Raw genomic sequence first — 26,668 nt, forward strand, 5'->3', positions numbered from 1 at the left:
GGTTTTTGAAATGGAGTCCAATAAGAAAAGAAATACCAGTGAATGTCACAACATAATGTCTCAACATACACCAGTGCTGCATTGGCCCGCCATCCACCCCGTGTGTCTCCCGCTTAGTGTCGGGAGAGAAAGGGGGAATGCCTGAGGACCACGATAGAGTCCACCTGTGCTGATAATCAGGGAAGGCCTAGAGTAAGGGAGAAATAGGGGAATGGCTAGGGGCCTGCCAAGCCTCCCAGCACCTCCCAAGCTGGGGAGTAGGCCTCTGGAATGGGGTGTTCCCTAACCCCAGACCTGGAAAGACCTGGCCTCCAGAATCAAGGAACCAGAAACAAGCTATCTTCCCAGCCCCTCCCTCTGCTCCCCCGCCCCTAGGTTAGAGAGTGGGGAAGCCTGGGGACCCCTAATAGAGTCCACCTGGAACACCCACAGCAGGCCACCTGAGGTGGCACTCAAGCAGGCCTAGAGTCCAGGGGAGAAATAGGGGAATGACTGGGGGCCTGACAAGCATCCCAGCACGCCCCCCAAGCTGGGGAGTAGGCCTCCGGAATGTGGTGTCCCCTAACCCCATACCTGGGAAGAGCTGGCCTCCAGAATCAAGAAACGGAAAGCCAACTATCAGCTTGGCCCCTCCCATTGGTTGATATTTCTTTGTGTATGTTGTTTAGTAGTCATATTCTTTGTTTCCAGAAATGTCAGTTTGAAGAATACTAAATTATCTTTCTTCTGGGAATATACTGGTCCAGGTGCTAAATCACTTGCCTGAAATATACAAGACTTTTATACTTTTATACAAATGTAATCATAGGCAGTATGTTTGTTCCTCACACTAATTGAGGTGTGATTCTAATGCACAGAGTCAATGCCATAAGACCAAGAATGCAACACCAAAAATATATCTAAAACATTTTTATAATTAAATACTATATTTTATATTTGATATTTATGCTAGTATTAATATGAACATTACTATACTGCTTGTAAATTCAGTCTTTAGTAAATGAAAACTACTTATACTATATCTCTGGCATGAATAAAAGAAAAATATCTTTAATTTTTCAAGTTAGCTTTATTTCTAATTTTTGATGAAACTAATTGAAAAAACTAACAAATAAGATATATTGTTTAGTTTATCATTTTGTGTTTGTTTAATTAAAGTGAAGAGATAAGATTGCCTAAAATTGAAAAAAGGAAGAAAAAAGGAAGTTTTATAAATATATATTTGCTTTAGAATTGTATATTACTTTTAGAAATATATAGTTCTAGGATTTAACATTTGTTGTAAGAGTTAATATTTATGTTTCCAAATGCTAATCAATACAGAAGTATTTTTACTGGTGATATCTTGATGGAAGGAAACAAAATATATGCAGAAAATTGCATTTGATTTGGTTTATTTTTTTATCATTGTGTAATAGTACTACTACTCCTAGAATCAAGCTGGAACATTCATTTCAAAACGGATGTTAAAACACTCTTATCTTAGATCACTTCTTTTAACATTAGACCAATGAAAATCAAAAGAAATACTATGAAACGCAAGAAAGGAAGAAAAGAACAAATGTGTGAGTATTTGACATCTTCAGACTCAATTGAATTTTCTTCTTGAGACTCTGTAAGATTACTTTCTGGTGGAGGGCCACTGTCAATACTGCCTCCCATTCCTGTCTCATAGCAATAGGGTGGGCGCCAAGGAGAATAGCAGTGGCAGTGATGTCGATTGTTGCAGATCCCACGCATCCTGCATTTTTCAGGAGAGCAATGAATTGTGAAGTATGACATTGGGACACAGTGTCGATCAACACAAATATGATTTTCTCCACATTCAGTACCCTCTTCCACTTCACCAACATCTGGTGTGTGTGAACCAAAATGGTAGTCAATACCCCAGCAACTTACACCATTGATATTCGTTGAAATTAGGGTGCTGTGACTTTGCAGTTGAGGAATTATGTTCACATTCTCACACTGAATCCTTCCACACAGAAAATCCTTTATAGGGCAGGGTGTGTTTGATGAAGTACTGTAACCACAATTACCAAAGCGATCACCTTTGCTATTCACGTCTTTGTAACAATTAAGCCTTGCACTCTTAGCCTGGTTCCCAAAAATGCTTCTACATTGTTCTTGGCGGTTTTTGCATCTTTTTCTATAGCAAAATCCATCACCTTTGCATGAAATTCCACCCTGAACATATACATCTTCAGGGCAGTCATGGTAGGTTCCATTGCACCACTCTGGAAGATCACAGTCATTTTCTTTTTTTCTACACAATGTACCTGCTGGCAAAAACTTGCATTTTCTGCAACAAAGTCCAAAAGCACAAACAGACCCCAGTGCCAGTTTGCAATTTGCCTCACAACATGGATCATTTGCACAAGAACTAATTGTCCCACAGTCACAATCTTCTCCTTCTTCAAGCACAGCATTTCCACAACGTTTATCTCCTAAGGTGTCCTCTGTAGCTGGTGGCATTAAAAGACAATCTATATCAGACTTCTGATAATCACTGTAGCTGCAGTTACTAAAATGATATGAAATTTTTTTTTCTTCATTCATAATGCAATATGGTTGCCCACATGTACAGTACTCCTCATCATTACCAATGCCAACAGTAATACCCACTGATCTTGTTAACAAAAATGAAGTAAAAGCTATATTTTGATGTACTTTTATCTGAATTACACCAGAATTCCAGCGAGCTCTACATACACTATCTTTAAAAATATTCCCATCATATGACTGTGCTCTTATATTGCAAAGTAATAATGCTACATTATGTGAAATGCGTAGGTTCACAGTTTTTTCCTTCCATTTTTGGAATGCATTCAAGAAAGGACCTTTTTGAAGGTCATAATTTATATGGTGTTTGTCAGTCCAAATTTCAATTCCCATTAAAATTATTGTTAAATCCAATTGCACAAAATCTTTATATACTCTGCTAAATAAAGTCATTATTTTATTCTTTGTCACAGTGGTATTAGATCCATAATCATGATACAAATTATTACCAACAACTAGTGCTAATTTAAGATACCGTTTGTGGGTCCACCAGCCCACATATCCACTCTGCTTTGAAATAGAAAATTTGTCATTCTTTATCATCTTGAATTCACATTGAGATTCCTCATTTGTTAAGCCACATCTCCTGGCTGGAAAGTCTTCCTCATCACTGACTAGCTTATATACCAGATGTTCAAAGGTGCTTGAATTTAACTTTGGCTCTAATTTATAAACAGTGTTGTTTTTATGTAAAATTCCTTGAAATCCCCCAAAACAGATATTGAGGAAAACATGGGAGAATGGGTCCCCTTCAATGTAGCCATAATAATAGCTGTTGTTCTGGATGAAAGGGTGGTTCTCTTGGAGAGCACCCTGGTCTGTGTAAGTGAACACTGGCATGTTCCTGGCCAACAAATGCTTAATGACTTTTATATGGACAACTTCCGTAAGGCCATCAAGCTTCATGCTGTAAGAGACCCACTCTGAAGACTTTATGTTACTGTCAGAGTCTATTATCTTCAAGGGTATCATTATTTCTGGTCTACCTTTCTCTTGAGAGTGTAAAATTTGTGAACATCCACTGTGAAAAATTAGCACCTTTAGCCAGAGCAGCAGCAGCTGCATGATCACTTTTAATACTTCCTCATCAAATTATGCAGCCTCCATGAAGATCCGTTGCTAAGATCATTGGAAGAGTGGGCTGAAAAAAATTACTGTTGCATCTTGTCTCCTCAGTTCACTCTGAGTGCTGGCCTTAAAGTACATGTCTTCTTACAGTGTCACTTCATCAATGCAAAGTACTAAAAGAAATCATGGCAAAGAGACAATAAATGGGATTTAAAATAATAACAGGACAACAGGAAAGTCAAGGCTAATAGTATTTAACACCTTATTTGCAGTTAGGTCAAAAATAAGAAACTATTCTGAATTTCATTTACTTTGAAATAATGGTGGTTCAGAGTGAGTAACAATGAGCATTGAATGGGCCGCTAGCCAGACCCTCAGTTTACCTGTCTGAAGGATGCCTATGGTCTATTATATTGTTCTTTTAATAAACACTTGGTACAGTGTGGTTTGCTCTTTAAGGTACATAACACACCACTAAAATGAACTTAAAACTTTAGGTAATATAAATACACAACGTGTGAATTTAGAATATATGTCTGGAGGCTTGATTTACTTTGTTTTTATTTATTACAAATTTATTTTCTCTTCTGGGCCACAAATAATACAGGGATTTCTTGAAGCTCTGTTCTTAGGCATGCCTCTTTGCAGAACTCAAGGAACATTATATGGTGCAAAGAACAGAACATATACCAGCATTATCAAGTCTAGAATTCAAACTGCTATACTATCTAGCCCTTTTTTTTTTTTACATTTTTGTTGCTTTCAGAAATAACACAAGCAAAGTTGAGGACTTATTCCTATGTTTGCTAGCCATATAAACATAATTTTTTGTATTGTGTTCAGGGTCCATATGTCATGCTAGAGGTGGAAACAAGTTTGTTCTCATACCATGCAAGCATACTATTGTCTGATGATTCCTCTGTTGTCTTGTACTTTTCTTTTTTCTTTTACTAATTAACATTCTCTCCCTTTCTCTCTTTCTCTCTTTCTCTCTCTCTCTTCCTCTTCTCTCTTCTCTCACACACACATTTTTAGGACCTTCCTCATTCTTGATAGTTTCCTTTCAGTAAGAAAATGCAACAATTTCCTCTAAGCATACTTCTTGAAATAGAGCTGCTTATTTCTGCTTCATTTTTTATAATTTACCATGTGAAGCCCACAAGTTATATTTCCCATCCTTATAATTTATATATAATGAACAGATTTGATTTTGGCTTTGTTTTAACTTTCTTATACTAATGAAGCTAATTTTCAGAACACTAAATATGCCATAGCACTAATCTGCTATTTCATAGAATATGAAAATTGTTTTTATTAATATTTGCATTCCTCCAATTATTTTTTATAATTTTTATTTTGACAAAAGTGGCTTACATATCTTTCACAGTAATATTTTAGATACATATTAATAATGAATCAGGGGAATTCCCATCACCAAAGTTATCCTCCCTTCACCCCCATTCCCATCTTGCATCCCTATCCCCCACCTCCATCGCCAGGCTGCCAGTATAAGTGGTTTCCTCTGTGTCTAGCTTACTACTTAGTGATCATACAACTGTTTGTTCTTGGTACCATCCACTATTTCCCCCTCTATTTGAGAGGCGGAACTAGATGGTTCAAGTTATGTGGTTTTATTTGAAGAAAAGAAAAGCAATTAAATGGGGTAAAAATCAAATAAGCCAAAAATGGGCAGAGTTCTTCTAGAAACCCTCAAACTCAGTTTGAGAGAGGGAAGGGCAAAGAAAGTGAAACACCACAACAATACAAAAGGAGATATCACATAAAAAGTCCAGTGAGCACTACATCAATAAAGACAAGCACCACCTAATATTCACGGTCTTGAAATAAAAACATAACAGATTTCAAAAAGAAAAAAAAATTGGAGTCCACAATTTCAATATCCAAACCAAAACATAGAAATCAAAAAATAAATAAATAGATAAATAAATAAAAAAGATTATTTTGTGCTTTTTTTCCTGCATAGGCACAGTAAATATTGGGGACATTAGAGAGGGAATTTCCTTGGCCTAAGCAATACAGGGTTTCTCCACCTTTGAAGTATACTGTCAAGGGAATAACTATAGAATCCTTGCATGTTTTTTTACTCCCCTCTCAGTGCCTTTGTGGTGTATGGAAGGCTTCAGCTCCATCATGGGTGGTAAAGTCAGACCTCTGTATCCAAAGATTTTGGTATCTGCACAGGTCAAGGAATGGAGCTTATGATGAAGTCTTTCTTTGTGGTGGTAGAAGTTCTGTTCCTTCACTGTCGTTTTAATCCATCTTCTGTAGTTGGTGGTTTTGGTCATTGTGCTGATCCTAGTTTGGAGCCTACGATAGAGACTTTCATTATGTTTCCAACACCGCTTCAAAGAAAAATGGAGACACATTCCTCTTCAAGGAAATGGAGACACACATACTGCTCATCATTGAGAGGATTAACATCATTAAAACAGCAATAATCCCCAAAGCTTTGTACAGATTTAATTTGCATTCCCTCTAAAAATACCTATGACAATCTTCAAATAAATGAATCAAACACATGAAATTCATTTGGAACAATAAACACCCATGAATAGCTAAAGCAATCATCGGGAAAAGGAATATGGGAGACATTACTTTCCCCAGTTTTAAATAGTATTACAAAACAATTAGGATTAAAACAGCATGTATTGGAATAAAGATAGATACTCTGATTAGTGGAATAGACGAGTATTTGAAGAATGTTCACCAGACATAATATCAATTAATTTTTGAGAGAGATAAGAAATCCAAAGTGGAGCAAGTAAAGTCTTTTCAATAAGTGGTGTTAGTGTTGCTGTTGGTTAGCCAATAGCAAAAACAAACAAACAAACAAACACATATTTTCAGCTAACACCATGCACAAAGGTAAAATCCAAATAGATTAAATACCTTGATATCAGGCCTAAAATCATCAGGTATTAGAACAACATGTAGATAAAACACTTAATGACATTGATACTAAAGGCATCTTCAAGGAGGAAATAGCAAACTCCACACAAGTGGAGGCAGAGATAAACACATTGGAATATATTAAGCTGAGCTCCTTCACACTTCAAAGGAAATGTTGCCTAGGATACAAGAGCCACCCACAGAACAGGAGAAACTATTTACCCAATATCACATAAGGTGCTAATATCCAAAATATACAAGTGCTGACAGAACTTTATAAGAAAAAAATTCATCTAACCTCATCAAAAATGGGGAGAGGAAATGAACAGATACTTCTTCAAAGAAGAAATAAAAACATCAATAAGACACTTGAAAAAACTCTCCACATCACTAATCATCAGGGAGATGTAAAATTATAATGAGGTATCATTTCACACCACAGAGACTGACACAGAACCATCAGTGCTGGTGGGGATGTGGAGAGAAAGGAACTCTTATTCACTGCTGGCAGGAATGTAATCTAGTCCAGCCTTTATGGAAAACAATATGGAGATTCCTCAAAAAACTGAAAATTGAGCTCCCATTTGATCTAGGTATTCCATTCCTAGGAACATAAAAGAACAAAACAAAAATCCCTTCCTCACACCTATACTCATTGCAGCACTAGTTACAACAACCAACAGGCACTTGAACAGATGAATGGCTAAAGTAACTGTTGTACATATACACAATAGAATATTATGCAGTTGTCAGGAGAGATGAAGTCATGAAATTTTCCTATACACAGACATACAAGGAATCTATTATCTGAGTGAAATAAGTCAGAGGAAAAGATAGACACAAAATAGTCTCACTCATCTATGGGTATTAAGAAAAATTAAAGATGTTATTGTAATAAGGCCCAGAGACAATAGAGATGATGGCTAGAAGAACCGGCTCACAATAGGAAGATAACCACAAACGAGGTCAATGATTTTAGGGAAATAAATACACTAAGAACTAGCATGACAATGTTAAAGAATAAGAGAAGTAGAATACCTGTTTTGAATACAGGCAGGGTTGGTGGAGGAGGGAGGGGTGCATTGGTATTTGAAATGTTGCACTGGTGAATGAGGGGTATTCACTTTATGAATGAAACCCAACCACAATCCTGCTTGTAATTATGGTGCTTAAATAAAGATTTTATAAAAGGAAATAAAGAATATCTAGGGAAAATATGAAATATTTTATATTTATATAAAAGTATAAAAGTGTGCTTTATCCCCCCAAAAGTTACATTATAATGTATCATATTATAGCTTGGGTATTTGAATTCATAAGCAAAAGAAAAATTAAAGACATTACTGTAATAAGACCCAAAGAGAATAGAGTTAATGGCTGGAAGAGCCGGAAGGGTCGACTCACAATTTGAATGAGAGAAGTAGAAAGTCTGTCTTGAATACAGGTAGGGGTGGAGGAAAGAGGAGGCATTGGCGGTGGGAATATTGCACTGATGAAGGGGGGGATGTTCTGTTTATGACTGGAACCCAACTACAAACATGCTTTTAATCATGGTGCTTCAATAGATTTATTTTTTAAAATCTAAAAAAAAAGAAAATTGCCATGTTAAATATTTATTTGTTTAGTGTGCCTTTATTTTCTCAGATCTTAAAGATTATAAAGTATTAATCTTCGTCTCAAAATGTTCATAAATCAGCTCTATGTCTTATCATGTAGCTATTTAAATTAGCTAACAAATGATGTTGATGTGGAATATATTTGAAAATAAAATAGGTTGCACTTTTTCTCTTCTGATAAAAATATAAAACAAATTCAAAGAATCCTATACTTTATATTTCAAATGAGGGCATTAGCGCACACAACAGCCAAATTAGTTAGGCTTGTGGTGGGGGAACTGGTAGTGAATCACAATCCCTCAATTCTATATATAGAAAAAAGATCTAAAATTGTATTAATCAGAACACTGGGTTTTTTTTTTCTCTCTGCTAAAATCAAGCCAAAGTCCCATGTATATCAAGATTATGAAAGAAACAAATAGTAATTTTTATAAATAGAGTTGTATTTCCGTTTTGTCTGCTCACACTAGTTCAGGGATTACTCTTGACTCTGCACTCAATAGTCACTACTGCCAGACTCAGGGGATCATATGAGATGCTAAAAACTGAACCTATGTCAACAATGTGCAAGGCAAATGCCCTTCCAGCTCTACTATGAATCTGGCCCCCAAAGGCTGAATGTTTTTCTCCTCTATATAGCATTATATCCTCAAAGAGTTTATATACCTAAATAATGAATAAAATAAGATTTAATCTTTCCTAGCATACTTAATAGAAAGTGGTCTAGAGAGACAGATTATCCTTTATAAAACTGCATCTTTTTTTCCCATTTTATTACTTAAGAGTGTATTTTGCGTCATTGTTTCTCTTTTTTTTTTTTTCAGATTTTCATTTTATAGCAAAGTATAGGAAGACAAGATATGAGGGACATGGCATAAATTATTCAATGTTTCTATGCTTGTGTCTTTCCTGGATTTGCTTATATATAAAATGTGTAAACCATTATTTAGAGTTTAAACACAAAGCAGGAAATCACTTCACATTACTAAGAAGATACATCTATCATTGACAAAACTTAAGGTGGCAGGATTGAGTGTAATTATAGAAACTATTATCTTTGTCATATATGCCATGGCAATTGGACTCCAAGTATGTATTGCTAAAATGCCATGGATTAACATAGAAATCTAATTCCAAAAGGACACTATGTCAAGGTAAGAGAATGTCACTTCTTTCAGTTTCTATGAGGTAGGAAATATAGTATTGATGGGATGAGAAAGCCAGCCAGGTGTTCAAGAGAGCCAATGGTAAGGTCTTTTTCCTGAGCACAGTGTCAAGTCTAAACCAAGGTCATTGCGGTCCAATGACCAAACGAAGAAAGAAAATACATTTTAGAGCATTTTGCAAAGCTGGCTGTACAAATGTAAAGTTGCCTCAACTATGCACTTTACCATATATTGATATCTAGCATCTCTGATATTCAACTCATTACCTCAAAAGTCTTCAGGATTGATACTTGGCATAAAATAAGAAGTCACATAAACTGAGTTTCTTAAAGCTTCCATCAAACATCATATACTTATCATAAAGTTTCATTGAATATCATTACACATATATAACAAGTAACCTATATTTTAATGATAGAAGCAACATAGATTATGAATATATATTTTTTCTAATAAATTTTATGTAATATAAAAATAATTTTGTCTTTTACTCGGGACACACTGCCAGTACTCAGGGATTACTACTGGCTCTGCGCTCAGAAATTGCCCCTGGCAATTTCAGGGCATCATATGGGATGCAAGTGATTGAACGCGTGTCTGTGCTGGGTCAGCCATGAGTAAGGCTAATGCCCTAAAGCTGTGCTATCATGCTGGCACTAATTATAAAATTTTTAATATTATGTTGTTTTTCAATTCAAATCTCTATGTTAAAAAGTATGATGCAAGAAGAAATGAAACATATCTATAATTTCAGATTAGCTCAAAAAAGCACCACATGTAGTGAAAATAATATATCTGGCAAATTAAATTCAATGTTCATTTTCTAATATTTTTCAAAAAATGAGGAAAATAGTGCAAACATTGAAATTAAACGTTAAATAAAATTTTTCTACCCATAACATACATGCATGTGGATATAGAAATACACACTGAAAAAAAAAACACACAGAGAAGCATGCATGGGGAATGTAAAAGGAAAGAGAAGCAGTTTTTGAAAATTAACTACTAACTTTGATAACACTACAGAATAGAAAATTTTTCTGTATAATAAAATACTTCTAGGAATTTGGAATTTTGCGATTGTTAAAGAGTTATTCTTTAAATTCGTATTTCAAAATGCAACAAAGCTAGAAGATATTTATGAAAATAACCTGTAGAACAGGGAATGAAGTATAACTAAACAATTTCATCCAGTGTCTGAGTTTTGGAATCATAACCTTTAGCTTTTCTTTCTATGATTAAGCAAGAATATTTTACTCTTCTTGGTAAAGTTACAACATTATCTTTATTGTTTAGACCTAATTTTCTTTAGAGAGATAGGTAAGGTAGTTAAAAAAATGACAGAACATTGCAAAAGTGTACACGAAGGTCCGAGTTTTTGGAATCTCAACTTCAGTCACACTTACGTAGGATGGAATAAAAAATTTCTCATGCCTATTAAAAAATACAACAAAAAACACATGAGTCCTAGGGTCTAGTATCTTACCTGCATGCCACTGAAACAACCCTTTCTGCAATCTTCAGTTTCCATGTAAGCTCTTTGTCAATCCGCAAAAGTGGGTGTAAAAGACTCCTCACTGCATTGGCTTCCAATAGACCATATTGGAAATATGACATTTGGACTAAACTTCTATGTTCTATGTCTACAGTGTTTTTTAAAGTGTTCCAGGGACCAGCATGAGGACAGAAGTATCAAAGTCTCCTTGGACTGAGAGTTCTGATAGTCCTCCAAATACAGTATTTATGTTCAGAACAATAAATTACGAAGAACAAGATTACAAACAGATGTAATCTAATGTAACTGGGACAGTCTATATCAAAAGGTGTGTATAGAGAAGGGGCTCTTAATTCAAAATAAATGAATTGTCCCCTCTGGTAGAGTTGGAAAAGAGTGAATACAGAACCACTACCAACAGGGTGTTCCCTATGAGTTCTAATCATTAGAACTACGAATTCAGAAACTACATTTTTTTTTATTTTTGGGGCCACACCCGCTGATGTCCAGGGGTTACTCCTGGTTATGCACTCAGAAATCGCTCCTATTTTGGTGGACCATATTGGACACCAGGAGATCGAACTGTGATCAGATCTAAGTCAGCCAAATGCAAGCCAAATGCTTTACCATTGCACCACTAATCCAGCCTCCAGAACTCACATTTTTTGGCCCCTGTTCTCACCCTACAACTCTCTAAACAATTCATTTCTTGGATGTCTTTATATATAGCAAAAGTCCTTGAAATAGGTACTGGTCAACTATAGAGAGTCTGATTCTCTCTCCACATAACCATAATAGAGTTATTTGATAAAAGTGATTGGCCTGCCAGTAGAACTTCCTATCTGTATAGGTGAACACTGGCATGCGTCTAGCAAAGCAACTACTTGCTGACTTTCATGTAGACCATGTGTCGGAACAATAAAATTACCTTCAGGCGAGTCACTTCTTGGGAAACATGGCTTTCAGATGGTATATTTCAGGGCCATCCAAAGCAGAGCAGAAACACGCAGAGCTATAGCAGTGATAACAGGGTGCTTAAGTGCACTAGGTCTCTTAAACAGCCATTATGAAGTCAGCATGGAAGAACAATGGAGGACATGGTTGGAAATATTATCTTTGTTTGGTGGACAAGACTGAAGTCCAAAGACTCAGCATAAGTTCCAACCAAAAGCCTCTCGCCTTCCACAGACCCTTGTTTTTATCCCCAGAATCAGGTACCACCCAATGGTGGGATCAGATACCACCCAATGGTGGAAGCAGAATCAGGTACCACCTAGGGTGGGGGCAGAATGCCAGGTCACACCCTAGGGTAGGGCACAATCACCGATCAGTGTAGGGTCAATAACATAATAATCCCCTAAAATATTTACATACACAACAGTAATGTGTAATATAAATTTCTGCTGTTAGCTGGGGGTCTGAGTTTGTTATTTTGCAAGTGACTAACCAGTTATGCCACCACCACTTGTTGAAGAGGCTTTTCTTGGGGTCAACAAGGTGGCGCTAGAGGTAAGGTGTCTGCCTTGCAAGCGCTAGCCAAGGAAGGACTGTGGTTCGATCCCCTGGCATCCCATATGGTTCCCCCAAGCCAGGGGCAATTTCTGAGCGCTTAACCAGGAGTAACCCCTGAGCATCAAATGGGTGTGGCCCAAAAAACCAAAAAAAAAAAAAAAAAAAAGAAGAGGCTTTTCTTGCTCCATTTAGGATTTTTTGCTCCTTTATCAAAAATTAGATGATTGTATGTCTGGGGAATATTTTCTGAGTACTCAAGCCTATTCCACTGATCTGAGGGTCTGTCTTTATTCCAAGACTATGCTGTTTTGATAACTATTGCTTTGTTATACAGTTTAAAGTTGGGGAAAGTAATGCCTCCTGTATTCCTTTTTCCAAGGATTGCTTTAGCTATTCGAGGTGTTTATTGTTCCAAATGAATTTCAGAAGTGTTTGGTCTGCTTTTTTGTCATGGATATCTTTAGAGGGATCACATTAAATCTGTATAATAATTAACGATATTAATCCTACCAATCCATGAGGAGGGTATGTTTTTCCATTTGCCCGTATCCTTTCTTATTTCTTGGAACAGGGTTTTATAGTTTTATACGCCCTTCACATCTTATTCAAGTTGACTCCAAGTGCTATATTGTACTATACTATGCCATGGCTTTCTATGGTATGCTATTCCATGCTATGGTAAGCTGTACTCTACTGTACAGTTCCGTAAAATTAGAATATATCTTCCAAAAATTGTACAATATCAAATATTATAAAAACTGCAAAATGCTTGTTCACTAAAATTAAAACTCAAATCATTTTTTTGTGGTTTTAAAAGTTGCATATACTAGAACTTTTTCTTTGTAGGTGGTATCACCAACCCAAAATATCATGTTATTTTTTGTTTTAATGCTTTTTATTCTCATAGATAATTTATAGTACAAATCTCTCTCATCTCTATTAAGTTAATATAATTGAGATCTTAATTTCAGGAATAAATTTCAGTGCTTAGGATTTAAAGCACTAGCCTTGAATACTCAGGACTCCAATTCACTCATAAGTAGCAACTTAATCCCTCAAACAATTCCAGGAGCAATTCTTTTTGATTGTTTGTTTGCTTTTGGGTCACACCTGGCAGCACTCAGGGTTACTCCTGGCTCTACATTCAGAAATCTCCCCTGGCAGGCTCAGGGGACCATGTAGGATGACGGGATTTGAACCAGCCTCCTTCTGCATGCAAGGCAAGGACACTACCTCCATGCTATCCTTCCAGCCCCACCAGGAGCAATTCTTATGTATAGTGTCAGAAACAATCTCAGCACATCCTATGAATAAGAATGCCTACACAAAAATTCATTTACAATATACTAATGTTCTAATTTAGGATTATAAAACATCTAAATGTCTAAGACACTTTTTTTTTTAAATTTTTATTTTGATCATAGTGGTTTACATAGTGTTGACAATAATATTTTAGGTACATATTTACATAAAATCAGGGGGGATTCCCATCACCAAATTGTCCTCCCTACACCTCCGTTTCTGTCCTACCTCCCATTTCCTCTTCCCTCATCCCAGGTCGGCTAGAATATGTGGTCCCCTCTGTATCTAACCCACAACTTAGTAGTCTTGCACCTGTTTGGTCTTGATGCCTCCCTTAGTTCCCCCTCTAACTGGAGGCAGGACTAGCTAGTTCAAGTTGCGTGGTTTTGTTTGAAAAAGAGAAAAGTAGTAAACTGGGGTAAGGATCTAATATCCCGAAACTGGGCGGAATCCTTCTAGAGGCTCTCATCATCGATTTGAGAGATGGAGAAAAAGAAGGTGAAACACTCCACCAGTACCAAAAGAAGTGTCAAATATCCAGTGAGGGCTTGAGCTATATCGATAAGCACCACAAAAAACAAAACAAACAAAAAAAAAACAAAAAAAAAACAGGCAAACAAACAGACAACAAAAAGCAAAACAAACAAACAAACAAAAAAAAAAACACGCCATGGTCTTGAAATGAGAAACATGGCATAGCACATAACGAAAGAAAAGAAAGGAAGAGAAAATATAAGTATGATTGGGGACAATTTCAATAATCACTCCCAAACAGAGAAATCGACCAAAATAGATAGGTGAATAAAAATAATAACAACAATAATAGATGGAGGTAAAAAAAATATATAGATAATAACCAAGGTTTTGTGCTTTTTGTATTTTTATTTTTCCCTCCTGCCCTGGCACAGTAAATATTGGGGTCATTCGAAAAGTAATTCACTTGGCCTAAGAGATATGGGGTTTCTCCGTCCTTGGAGCATACTGTCATAGGATCAACACTAGACTTTGCTCAGGAACCTTTACTCTCCCGGTGGTGGTTTTTTTTTTTTTTTTTTTTTTTTTTTTTGGTGTGTGGAAGACTTCTGTTCTGTGTTTAGAGGTCTCAGTATCTGCACAGATCCTGAGGTGGGACTTATGATGAAGTCAGTCTTTGTGGTTCTAGAGGTTCTGTTACTTCCGTATCATTTTAATCCATCTTCTGTGGTTGGTGATCTTGGTCTTTGCACTGATCCTAGGGTGGCACCTAGGATAGCATCTTTCTTTGTGCTTCCAAAAGCCCCGTTCCGTTACAATTTTCTCTGCCGGACCTTTGGGACTAGGGATCCTGGTTATTGTGCAGGTCATAGTTCAAACCCTAAACTAGGGCTTTTTTTTTTTTTTTTTTTTTGGTCCCAAGATGTATACCGTCTGTTCGTAGTTCTAGCAGCCAGTCAACTATAAATCACGATCTTGGCTTTTGGACCTACCAAAGGGTGCCAAGGCTTCTGGTTGTGTCTTGTCGTTAGCTGGTAAGGTAGGTTAATCTGCTCTAAGGTCAGGATGTTCAGATTTTCCTCATTGTCAGGAAATCGTGTTAGAGTTGGCCCTTGTTGTTGACCCCGCAGTATTAAGGCTGTCCCGGCTGGGATTTGTTTCTTGCCGCTGTTGTGAGGAACTGTGCCGTTTCTATGTCTGGGGTCCAGGGTTCAAGGCTGGATGAATGGTATCTAATCACCTGAGGTCTAAGTTGATTCCACATGACATATTTTCAAGGTAGGAGATATCCCTGTATTGTAAACAACTATGAGTTCCCATCTCTAGTAGACAAGAGCTCTTAAATTTTTTTTAAGAGCTCTTAAAAATTTTTTTTTAATTTAAAAATTTTGTTTTAAATATCTTTATTTAAGTACCTTGATTACAGAAATTATTTTAGTTGGGTTCCATTCATGTTAAAGAACACCCCTCTTCACAGTGCAACATTTCTATCACCAATGCCTCTTATCTATCTTTTTCCATCCCTGACTTTTTTTGAGACAGGTTTTCTACTTCCCTCACTCATTAACATTGTTATGGTAGTTGTCAGTGTAGTTATTTCTCTCACTGCACACATACATCTCTACTGTGTCTGGGCATTATTACAATGTCTTTTCTTTTTCTTAAAACCCATAGATGATTGAGATACTCAATAGTAAAATAGATTCCATATACATCGATGTATATGAAAATTTCATGACATCATCTCTTTCAATGGCTGCATAATATTCCACTGTGTATATATAACACAGTTTCTTTAGCTATTTATCTGTTGAAGGGCATCTTGGTTGTATAATAGTCTGGCTATTATAAATTGTGCTGCAATAAATATAGGTGTGAGGAAGGAATTTTTGTATGTATACTTGTGTTTCTAAGGAACATTCCTAGTAGAGGTATATACTGCATCATATGGAAGCTCAATTTCTAGTTTTTTGAGGAATCTCCATATTATTTTTCATAAGGACTGGCCTAGACAGCATTCTCACCAGCAGTGAATGAGAGTTTGTTTCTCTCAACATTCCAATGAGCAAAGATTGTTCATGTTCTTTGAGATGAGTATCTGTGGCATGAGATGGTTCTTCATAGTTGTTTTGATTTGCATTTTCCTGATTAGTGATGATGTGCATTTTTTCATGTGTCTTTTGGCCATTTGTATTTCTTCTTTGAGAAATTGTTCATTTCTTCTCCCCATTTTTGATGGGGTTAGATGGTTTTTCTTTTTAAATTATATTAGGAACTTGTATATCTTTCATGTGAGCCCCTTATCTGATAAATATTTGGTGAATAGTTTCTCCCATTCTGTGAGTGACTTTGGTATCTCTGGCACCATTTACTTTGAGGTGCAGAATATTCTTAATATAGTCCCATCTGTTTATCTCTGCTTTGACTTTTTGTAGAGTGCTGTTTTGTAGAGTGCTGTTTCCTCCCGAAGTATGCCTTTAGTCACAATGTCATGGAGTGCCTTACTTACATGTTGTTTTATATATATTATAGTTTCAGGCCTGATAACAAGGTCTTTAATTAATTTCTATTTAACCTTTGTGCATGGTGATAGATGGAAGACTGAGTTCACATGTTTTGCAAGCAGCTAATTTGTTGTGCCAATACCACGGGTTGAAGAGGCTTTTCTTGCTACATTTTGCATTTATTGCAACTTTATCAAAAAATCAATGGATTGTATGTCTGGGGAACATTCTCTGAATTCTCAACCTATTCTCTGTCTTTAATCCAATACCATGCTGTTTCAGTAAATATAGCTTTGTAATACAATTTAAGTTGGGGAAAGTAATGTGTTCCATATTCCTTTTCCCAAGGGTTGTTATAGCTATTTGTCAGTGTTTATTATTCCAAATCAATTTCAGACTTGTTTGAAATTTCTTTGAAGAATCTCATGGATATCTTTAGAAGTATTGCATTACTTCTGTAAAATGCTTTGGGGAGTGTTGTCATTTAATGATGTTAATCCTCCCAATCCATGAGTAGATTATTTGTCTCCATTTCTTGTGTTTCTTTTATATCTTGATGCAAAGTTTGATAATTTTTATAGGTCCTTATTTCTTTGATTAGGTTTACTCCAAGCTATTTGAGTTTATGTGACACTAATATGAATGGGATTAATTTTTTTAAATGTCCATTTCTTCTTTATCATATTGGTGCACAAGAAGGTCATTGATTTTTGCATGTTAATTTTGTAGTAAGCCACTTTGCTATATAAATCTGTTGTCTTTAGAAGCTTTCTGATAGTATCTTTAGGGTTTTATAAATATACTACCATGTCATTTGCAAACAAAGTTTGATTTCTTATTTTCCTATCAGATGCTTTTTGTATCATTTTCTTGCCTAGTCACTATGGCAAGAACTTACATCTCTATATTGAATATGAGTGATGAAAGAGGGCAGCCTTGTCTTGTACCAAATGTTAGAGGGAAGAATTTTAGTTTATCTCCAATGGGAATAATATTTGCCATTGATTGTGGTAAATGGCCTTGACTATATTTAAAAAATGTCCTTTCTTTCCCATCCTGATGAGACCTTTTTTAATTAAATAATTTCTTTATTTAACACCATGATTACAAACAATTGTAGTTGGGCTTCAGTCATAACAAGAACCCGCCTTCACCATGCAACCTTGATAAGAGCTTTTATCAAGAATTAGTTTTGAAATTTACCAAATGATTTATCTGCATCTGTTTTTATAATCATCTGGTTTTTATTTTTCTTTTTGTTGATATGGTGTATTATCTTGATTTATTTATGAATGTTAAACCATCTGTTCCTGTAATGAGTCCTACATATTTGTTGTATAAAAACTTCTTGATGAGGCACTGTATCCTATCACTAGAATTTTGTTGAGGATAGTTGTATCTGTGTTCATCAGGAATATTGGTCTGTAATTTTATTTTTGAGAAACTTATCTATCTGCTTAGCTTCATAAAAACTATTTGGACTTTTTCCCTTTTCTTCAATTTTATGAATGAGAGTGAAAGTATTGGTAGAACTTTCTCTTGAAAGGTTTGGAAGAACTGGTTAGTGAATCAACCTGGGCCTGGATTTTTTGGGGGAAGACTTTTCAATACCATTTTAATTTCCTCAGTAGTGATGGATTTGTTTAGATACGTTCAATCACCCTGGTTTAACCATGGAAGATTATTGGTACAAGAATTTATCAATTTCTTTCAGGTTCTCATGTTTTATGGAATAGTGTTTCTCAAAGTAGTTTCTGATTACCTTTTGAATATCTGAAGTATCTGTAATCATCTTCTACTTATCATTTCTAATCCAATTTATTAATGTTCTGTCTGTTTCCTTGTTTGTTTTGCTAGCGATTTATCAATCTTGTTTATTTTTTCAAAGAACCGATTTTTGCTTTCATTGATCTTTCAGATTTTTTTGATTTTCATTTCATTGATTTCTGCTCTAAGTATTGTTATTTTCTTCTGCCTGCCTAATTTTGGTTCCTTTTTTTGATCATTTTCTAATTTTAAAAGCTGTGTCATTAAAATATTTATGTATAACAGTTATTCGTTTTTGATGTGTGCTTACAAAGCTATAAGTATTTTTTCTTAGTACTGCTTTTTCTGTGTCCCATAAATTCTGTTAATTTTTGACTTATATGTCATTTGTTTACCAGAAGGTTTTGAATTTTTTCTTTGATTTCATCTCTGACACATTGCTTGTTCAATAGTGAGCTATTTAATTCCCAGGTGTTAAAGATTTTCTTCTGTGTCCCTTTGTATTTCACTTCAGTTTCAGTATGTTGTGATCTAGAAGAAAGCATCTAAATTTCTATCTTCATGGCTTTTTGAAGATATGTTTTATGGGCCAGCATGTGTTTTATCCTGGAGAATGACTCATTCATTAGAGAGGAATGTGTATCCAGTTTTCTGGGGATGAATGCCCTATATATCAACTAGTCCACTTTCTTCCATTTCTCTTTTCACAGCTTTTATGTTCTTGTTAAGATGCAGCATGGTTGACCTATCAAAGGTGAGAGGGTGAGAGAGCTGTGTTGAAGTCTCCCACTAATATTGTGTTGGTATTGATATCTTCTGTCAGATTTGTCAACAATTGCATTAAATTCATTGATGGTCCCTCAATGGGTGCATATGTCTAGGAGTGTGATTTCTTCCTGTTGTACATATCATTTGAGTAGTAAAAGTGTTCATCTATTTCCTTTATAAATTTTCTGAGTCTAAATTTTGTGTCATCATATATTAATATGGCCTCTCCTGCTTTTTAAGGGATTTCTTTCCCTGGATGAATTTCATCCAGCCTTTAATTTTGTGTTTATATTTGTTATGACTATTCAGATATGTTTCTTGTAGGCAGAAAAATGTTACATTCAACTTTTTGATCTATTTTGTCACTGTATTTCTCTAAATAGGTGTATTTAGTCCATTGACATTGAGAGCTAATTTTTATGGGATTTATTGTCATCTTTGTGTAGAAATTTTTGTGTCTGTTGATTAGTCTTTTTTTTAATAGACCTTTTATTTTTATTTTAAGGCTGCTTTTTATTCAGTAGTTTCTGAGCTGTTGTATATCCATGAAGCTATGTATAGTTCCTTCAAACCTGAAATGGAGTCTGGCTGGATGCAGTATTCTAGTATTAATTAATATAAAGTAATAATTTCATTGAGTTTTGTCATTATATTCCACCTCTTCTTTCTGCACTTGAGGGTTTTTTGTGACAGCTCTTCTGTAATCTTAAGAATGTACCATTAAATGTAATTTTTTTCTTTTTGAACTTGCTGCTTTAAGTATTCAATCCCTATCTGTGGGACATGTCATTGTGACTAGGATGTTTCTTGAGGTGCTTTGTTCAGGTCTCTTTTAGCTGATAATCTTGGAGAATGCAGGTTTGATTGTATGCCCTCTTTAGCTCTCAGAGTTTCTCTGTAATGATATCCTTAATTATTGATTCTTCCTGAGGATTTTCTTCCTTGGTACTGGAACTTTAATGATTTTTACGTTATTTCTGTGAATTTTCAAAGACTTCAATATTCATCTGTTTATATCTCTTGAGACTTTTTTCCAATATCTGATCATTTGCTTTAATTTTTCCCCAATTTTTTCTTCTATATGGAGTTGTTCTGTATCTCATCTTCCAGCTCACTGATTCTGTCCTCAGCTTCTGTTACTCTGTTGTAGAGGCTTCCCATCGAGGCCTTCAACTCATTAACTGAGTTTTTTCTTGAAGGGTTCCATCAGTGCCTTGTATATTTTGGATATTAGTCCTTTATCTGATGGTTATTTTGGATATTAGTCCTTTATCTGAATAGTTTCTCCTATTCAGTGGGTGGCTCTTGTATTCTGGGCACTATTTCCTTTGAGGTGCTGAAGCTTCTCAACTTAATATATTTCGAACTGTTTTTCTCTGCTTTCAATTGTTTGGAGAGTGCTGTTTCCACCTTAAAGGTGCCTTTATTCTCAATGTCATGGAGTGTTTTACCTACATGTTGTTCTATATAGCTTATGGTTTTAGATCTCATATCAAGGTCTTTAATCCATTTGAATTTTACCTTCACATGATTTTAGCTGGGAATCTGAGTTTGCTTTTTTGCAAATGGCAAACCAGTTGTGCCAATACCACTTGTTAAAGAGGTTTTCCTTGCTCCATTTAGGATATCTTGCTTCTTTTTCAAAACCTAGGTGATTGTATGTCTGGGGAACATTCTCTGAGTACTCAAGCCTATTCCACTGATCTGAAGGTGCCTTTGTTCCAATACCATGCTGATTTGATAACTATTGCTTTGTAATACAGTTTAAAATTGGGTAAAGTATTGCCTCCCATTTCGTTATCCCAAGAATTGCTTTAGCTACTCGAGATGTTTATTGTTCCAAATGAATTTCAGAAGTGTTTGATCCACTTTTTTGAAGAATTTCATGGGTATGTTTAAAGGGGATTGCATTAAATCTGTACCATTCTTTGGGGAGTATTGCCATTTTAATGATGTCAATCCTACCAATCCATGAGCAGGGTACGTGTTTCCATTTCTGAGTGTCCTCTCTTATTTCTTGGAGCAGGGTTCTACAGTTTTCTTTGTATAGGTCCTTCGCATCTTTAGTCAGATTGACTCCAAGATATTTGAGTTTGTTTGGCACTAATGTGAATGGGATTGTTTTCTTAATGTCCATTTCTTCCCTATAATTATTGGTTTATAGGCCATTGATTTTTGTGTTGATTTTGTAGCCTGACACTATGCTTTATGAACCCATTGTTTATAGAAGCTTTTTGGTAGACTCTTTAGTGTTTTCTAAGTAGAGTATCATGTCATCTGCAAACAGTGAGAGCTTGACTTCTTCCTTTCCATCTGGATGTCCTTGTTATCTTTTTCTTGCCTAATCGCTATAGCAAGTATTTCTAGTACTATGCTGAAGAGGAGTGGTGAGAGCAGACAGCCTTCTCTTGTACCAGAATTTAGAGGAAAGGCTTTTAGTTTTTCTCCATTGAGGATGATATTTCCCATTGGCTTGTGGTAGATGACCTTAACTATATTGAGAAAGCTTCCTTTCATTCCCATATTTTCTGAGAGCTTTTTATCAAGAATGAGTATTGGACCTTATCAAATACTTTCTCTGTGTCTATTAATATGATCATGTGATTTTTATTTTCTTGTTGTTGATGTTGTGTACTATGTTGATAGATTTTCGGATGTTAAACCATTCTTGCATTCCTGGAATTAAACTTTCTTGATCATAGTGAATGATCTTCTTGATGAGGCATTGGATCCAATTTGTCAGGATTTTTTTGAGGATCTTTGTATCTGTTTTTCTTAGGGATCTTGGTCTTTATTTTTCTTTTTGAGCAGAATTTCTATCTGATTTTGGTATCAAGGTAATGTTGGCTTCAGAAAAGCTTTTTGAAAGTGTTCCCATTTTTTCAATTTTATAAAAAAAAAAGCCTGGCCCATATTGGTAGTCATTCCTCTTGAAACGTTTGATAGAATTATTTCGTGAATACATTCGGGCCTAAAAGGCACATGAAAAAATGCTCCTCATCACTAATCATCAGGGAGATGCAAATCAAAACAATGATGAAATACCATCTCACACCACAGAGATTGGCATACATCACAAAGAATGAGAACAATCATTGGTTCATTGGTGGGGATATGGAGAGAAAGGAACTCTTATCCACTGCTGGAGGGGATGCCATCTAGTCTAACCTCTATGAAAAGCAATATGGAGATTCCTCCAAAATCTGGAAATTGAGCTCCCATTCAACCCAGATATTCCACTCCTAGGGATATACCCTAAGAATCAAGAATACAATACAAAATCTCCTTTCTCACACCTATATTTATTGAAGCACTATTCACAATAGCCAGGCTCTGGAAACATCCAAGATGCTCTTCAACAGACGAATGGCTAAAGAAACTGTGGTACATATACACAATTGAATATATACATATGAAGTCATGAAATTTTCCTATACATGATGTACATGGAATCTATTATGCTGAGTGAAATGAGTCAGAGGGAGAGAGAGACACAGAATAGTCTCACTCATCTATGGGTTTTAAGAAAAATAAAAGTCATTTTTGCAACAATCCTCAGAGACAATGAGAGGAGGGCTGGAACTTCCAGCTCACTTCATGAAGCTCACCACAAAGAGTGGTGAGTGTAGTTATAGAAATAACTACACAGAGAACTACCATAATCATGTGAATGAATGAACAAACTTGAAAGCCTATTTGGAGTACAGGTGGGGGTGGGGTGGGATGGAGAGAGATTTGGGATATTGGTGGTGGGAATGTTGCACTGGTGAAGGGGGTGTTCTTTACATGACTGAAACCTAATCACAATCATATGTGTAATCAAGATGTTTAAATAAAGAAAAAATACATTCGGGCCTGAGATATTGTTTCTGGGCAAACTTTTGATTATGGTTTTAATTTCCTCACTAGTGACAGGGGTGATTAGATATGCTACATTCTCATTATTCAACTGTGGAAGGTTATTGGAGTCCAAGATTTATCAATTTATTCTAGGTTCTCATATGTAGTGGCATAGAGTTACTCAAAGTAGTCTCTGAATACCCTTAGAATCTCTGCAGTTTTCATTGTGATCCCCCCTTTTCATTTCTGATATGGGTTATCAAGTTTTTCTGCCTTTTTCTTTGTGTTTTGCCAATGGTCTATCAATCTTATGTGTTTTTTCAAAGAACAACTTCTGCTTTCATTGATCTTTTAGATTTTTGGGGGGGTTTCCACTTCATTAATTTCTGCTCTGAGATTGTTATTTCCTTCCATTTTCATATTTCTTGTTCCTTTCTTGATCATTTTCTAATTCTATAATCTTTGTCATTAAGCTATTGAGGTATGCCCCTTCTTCCTTCCTGATGTGCGCTTTGAAAGCTATAATTTTCCTCTCAGTACTGCTTTTGCTGTGTCCCATAGGTTCTGACAATTTGTGTCTTCATTATCATTTGATCCCAGGAAAATTTTAATTACTTTTTTTATTTTATCTTGGACCCACTGGTTGTTCAGTAGTAGGCTGTTTAATGTACAGTTTAAAGTTTTTCTCTGTTTCCCTTTTTAGTTCACATTTAATTTCATAGCCTTTTGGTCAGCAAAGTTAGCCTGCAAAATGTCTATCCTCTGGATTTTATGGAGGTATCTTTTATGTTCCAGCAGGTGGACTATCCAGGAGAATGACCCTTGTACATTGGAGAAGAATGTGTATCTAGGTTTCTGGTGATGGAGTGTCCTATATATCTATTAGGCCTCTATCTTCCATTTCTCTTTTTAGGTCTATTATATTTTTGTTGGGTATCAATCTGGTTGACTTATCAAGTGTTGAAAGGGCCATGTTGAGGTGTCCCACAATTATTGTCTTATTATTAATATCCTTTTTCAGATTTGTCAACAATTCTCTTAGATATTTTGCTGATCTCTCATTGGGTGCATATATATTTAGGAGAGTGATTTCTTCCTGCTGTACACATCCCTTGATTAGTACAAAATATCCATCTTTGTCCATTACAACTTTTCTGACTATAAAGTTATTGTCATCTGATATTATTATGGTCACTTCAGCTTTTTGAAGGGTGCTGTTTGCTTGGATGGTTTTCCTTCAGCCTTTAATTTTAGTCTATGTTTGTTCATATTTTTCAGGTGTGTTTCTTGTAGGCAGCAGAAGGTTGGATTTAAATTTTTGATCCATTTAGCACTCTGTGTTTCTTATCTGGTGCATTTAGTCCATTAACATTGAGAGAGGTAATTGTCATGAGATTTAGTGTCATCTTTGTGTAGAAGTTTGGTGTGTCTCTTGGTAAGTCATGTCTTAAAGTAGAACTTTCATTTTTTTCTTTTACAGCTGGTTTTGTGTCTGTAAATTTTCTGAGCTGTTGTTTATCTGTGATGCTATATATACTTCCTTCAAACCTGAAAGTGAGTTTTGCTGCCTGCAGTATTCTAGCCAAAGCATTCATTTCATTCAGTTTTGTCAGTATGTCCCACCACTGCCTTCTGTCCTTGAATGTTTCTGTGACAAGTCTACTGTAAATCTTCAGGATGCTCCCTTGAATGTAATTCTCCTTTTTGATCTTGCTGCTTTCAGTGTTTTGTCTCTATCTTTGGTATTCGTCTTTGTGACTAGGATGTGACTTGGGGTGTTTTTCCTGGGGTCTCTTTTTCTGGTACACTTTTTGCATACACTATTTGTTTGCATGTATTCTTTAGCTCTGGTAGTTTCTCTGTGATGATGTTCTTGACTGTTGATTTTTCCTGGAGATTTTCTTCCTAGGTCCCTGTGACTCCAATGATTCTTAAGTTGTTTCTGTTGAGCTTATCAAAGAATTCTATTTTCATTTGTTCACATTATTTTAGCAATTTTACATTGTCTGATCATTTACATTAAGGCGTTTTTTCCAATCTCTTCTGCTCTATGTAGTTGTTATGCATTTCATCTTCCAGCTCATTACTTCTATCCTCTGCTGCTGTTACCCTGTTGGAGAGGCTTTCCATTGAGTTTTTCAATTTGTCTACTGAGATTTTCAGACATTTTATTTGATCTGTTATTTCAGTTTGGAGCTTTCTGATTTCTATCATTGTATTCTTTTGATTCTTGTTAGTGTTCTGTTCAACTCAATATATGCTCTCTTTGAGTTCTGTGAACATCCTGTATATGTCTTCTCTAAACTCCATATCTGAGAAACTAACTAGGTGGTTGGGCATTGTCGGTTCATCAGAGTTGCCATCTTCATTCTCTGTTCCTGATATTGGTCTGCATTGTTCCCCCCATCGTCACGCTTGTATTATGGATTTTTCTACCTGTTTTTGTGGTATTCCTCGGCTAGGTGCAGTGTGCAACCACTGAGCAAATCAGGTTGGCTAAGCTCCTCTAGCTCCAACCTTTGTGGGTGGGTCTACTTACGTCTGGAGGGAAGGATTCCAGAGAGGATCAACGTTTTGAGGCCAAAGAAAGCAGCAGGAAGCCTCAAGATGTCTGCTGTGTTTATGAGCCCAGCAGAGTCAGGTATATCTACAGTCTCTGGTCAAGGAAGGCTCACTTCAGGAGAAGTGAGCCCTCAGGGAAGGATGTCAGAAGTATAGGAATTCCAGAAGGGGAAGCAAATAGGAAAGAGGAAAAACAAGTATTGAGGGAGATAATAGCTGAGAACTTCCCCACCCTAGGAAAAGAGGTTTCTCTACAAGTCCAAGAAGCAAAAAGAGTGCCAAACAAAATACACCATAGCAGAACAACAGCAAGACATTTAGTATTGTATTTTTATTTCTTTATTGTTTTTGTTTTGAGTCACACCCTTTGATGCTCAGCAGATGCTCCTGGATATGCACTCTGAAATTGCTCTGGCTTGAGGTACTATATGGGATGCTGGGGTATCAAACCACAGTCAGTCCTAGGATAGCATACACAAGGCTGAAGCCTTAAGTCTTGTGCCACAGTTCTGTTCCCTATTTTTTTATCTCTTATCTTTAAAGACAAGTCCTTAACAAATCTTCTGCTATTGTATTAATGACTTTATTGGAGCTACAATAATTTTCACAAAGATACTTGTTATTGAACTTTTTCTTCTCCTGTTTCTTCTCTTTCATTTTATTATTTTAGTCTTTTTTCTATTTTCCTTTTCTAAATAACTTTGATTTCCGCCATCGTAGAACAATTGTATTAAGATCACTTATGTCAACTAATTGATGCATTTTCTTTAAATAAAAATTAGAAAAAGATAAATTGTATTGCAAAGCAATAGTTATTAAAACAACATGGTATTGGAATAAAGACAGACTCTCAGCTTAATGCATCAGAGAATGTTCCCCAGACATTCAATCAATTAATCTTTGATAGGGGCAAGGAATGCAAAATGGATTAAGGAAGGCCTTTTTAATAAGTGGTGTTTGGCTATTGGTCAGCCACAATCTAAAAAGAGAACTTGGACCTCCAACTGACACCATGCAAAATAGATCAAATCCAAATGGATTAAAGTTCTTGATATCAGACCTGGAACAAGACCTGGAACCATAGAGTTCACAGGAGAAAACATAGATAAAATAATCCATGAC

The 26,668-nt window shown here is 35.8% G+C and overlaps 1 protein-coding gene and 1 pseudogene across 1 annotated transcript; both read right to left on the reverse strand.

Moving 5' to 3' along the window:
* LOC126005982 (prefoldin subunit 3-like) overlaps positions 1–26,668 on the reverse strand; it is a 1,144,584-nt pseudogene that overhangs the window by 122,704 nt on the left and 995,212 nt on the right.
* On the reverse strand, positions 1,483–3,627 carry LOC126007190 (disintegrin and metalloproteinase domain-containing protein 20-like). Its single transcript, XM_049772667.1, has one exon. The coding sequence runs from the start codon at positions 3,625–3,627 to the stop codon at positions 1,483–1,485; it is 2,145 nt and encodes a 714-aa protein (XP_049628624.1).

Source organism: Suncus etruscus, chromosome 4, assembly GCF_024139225.1.
Source record: "Suncus etruscus isolate mSunEtr1 chromosome 4, mSunEtr1.pri.cur, whole genome shotgun sequence".
NCBI lineage: Eukaryota > Metazoa > Chordata > Mammalia > Eulipotyphla > Soricidae > Suncus > Suncus etruscus.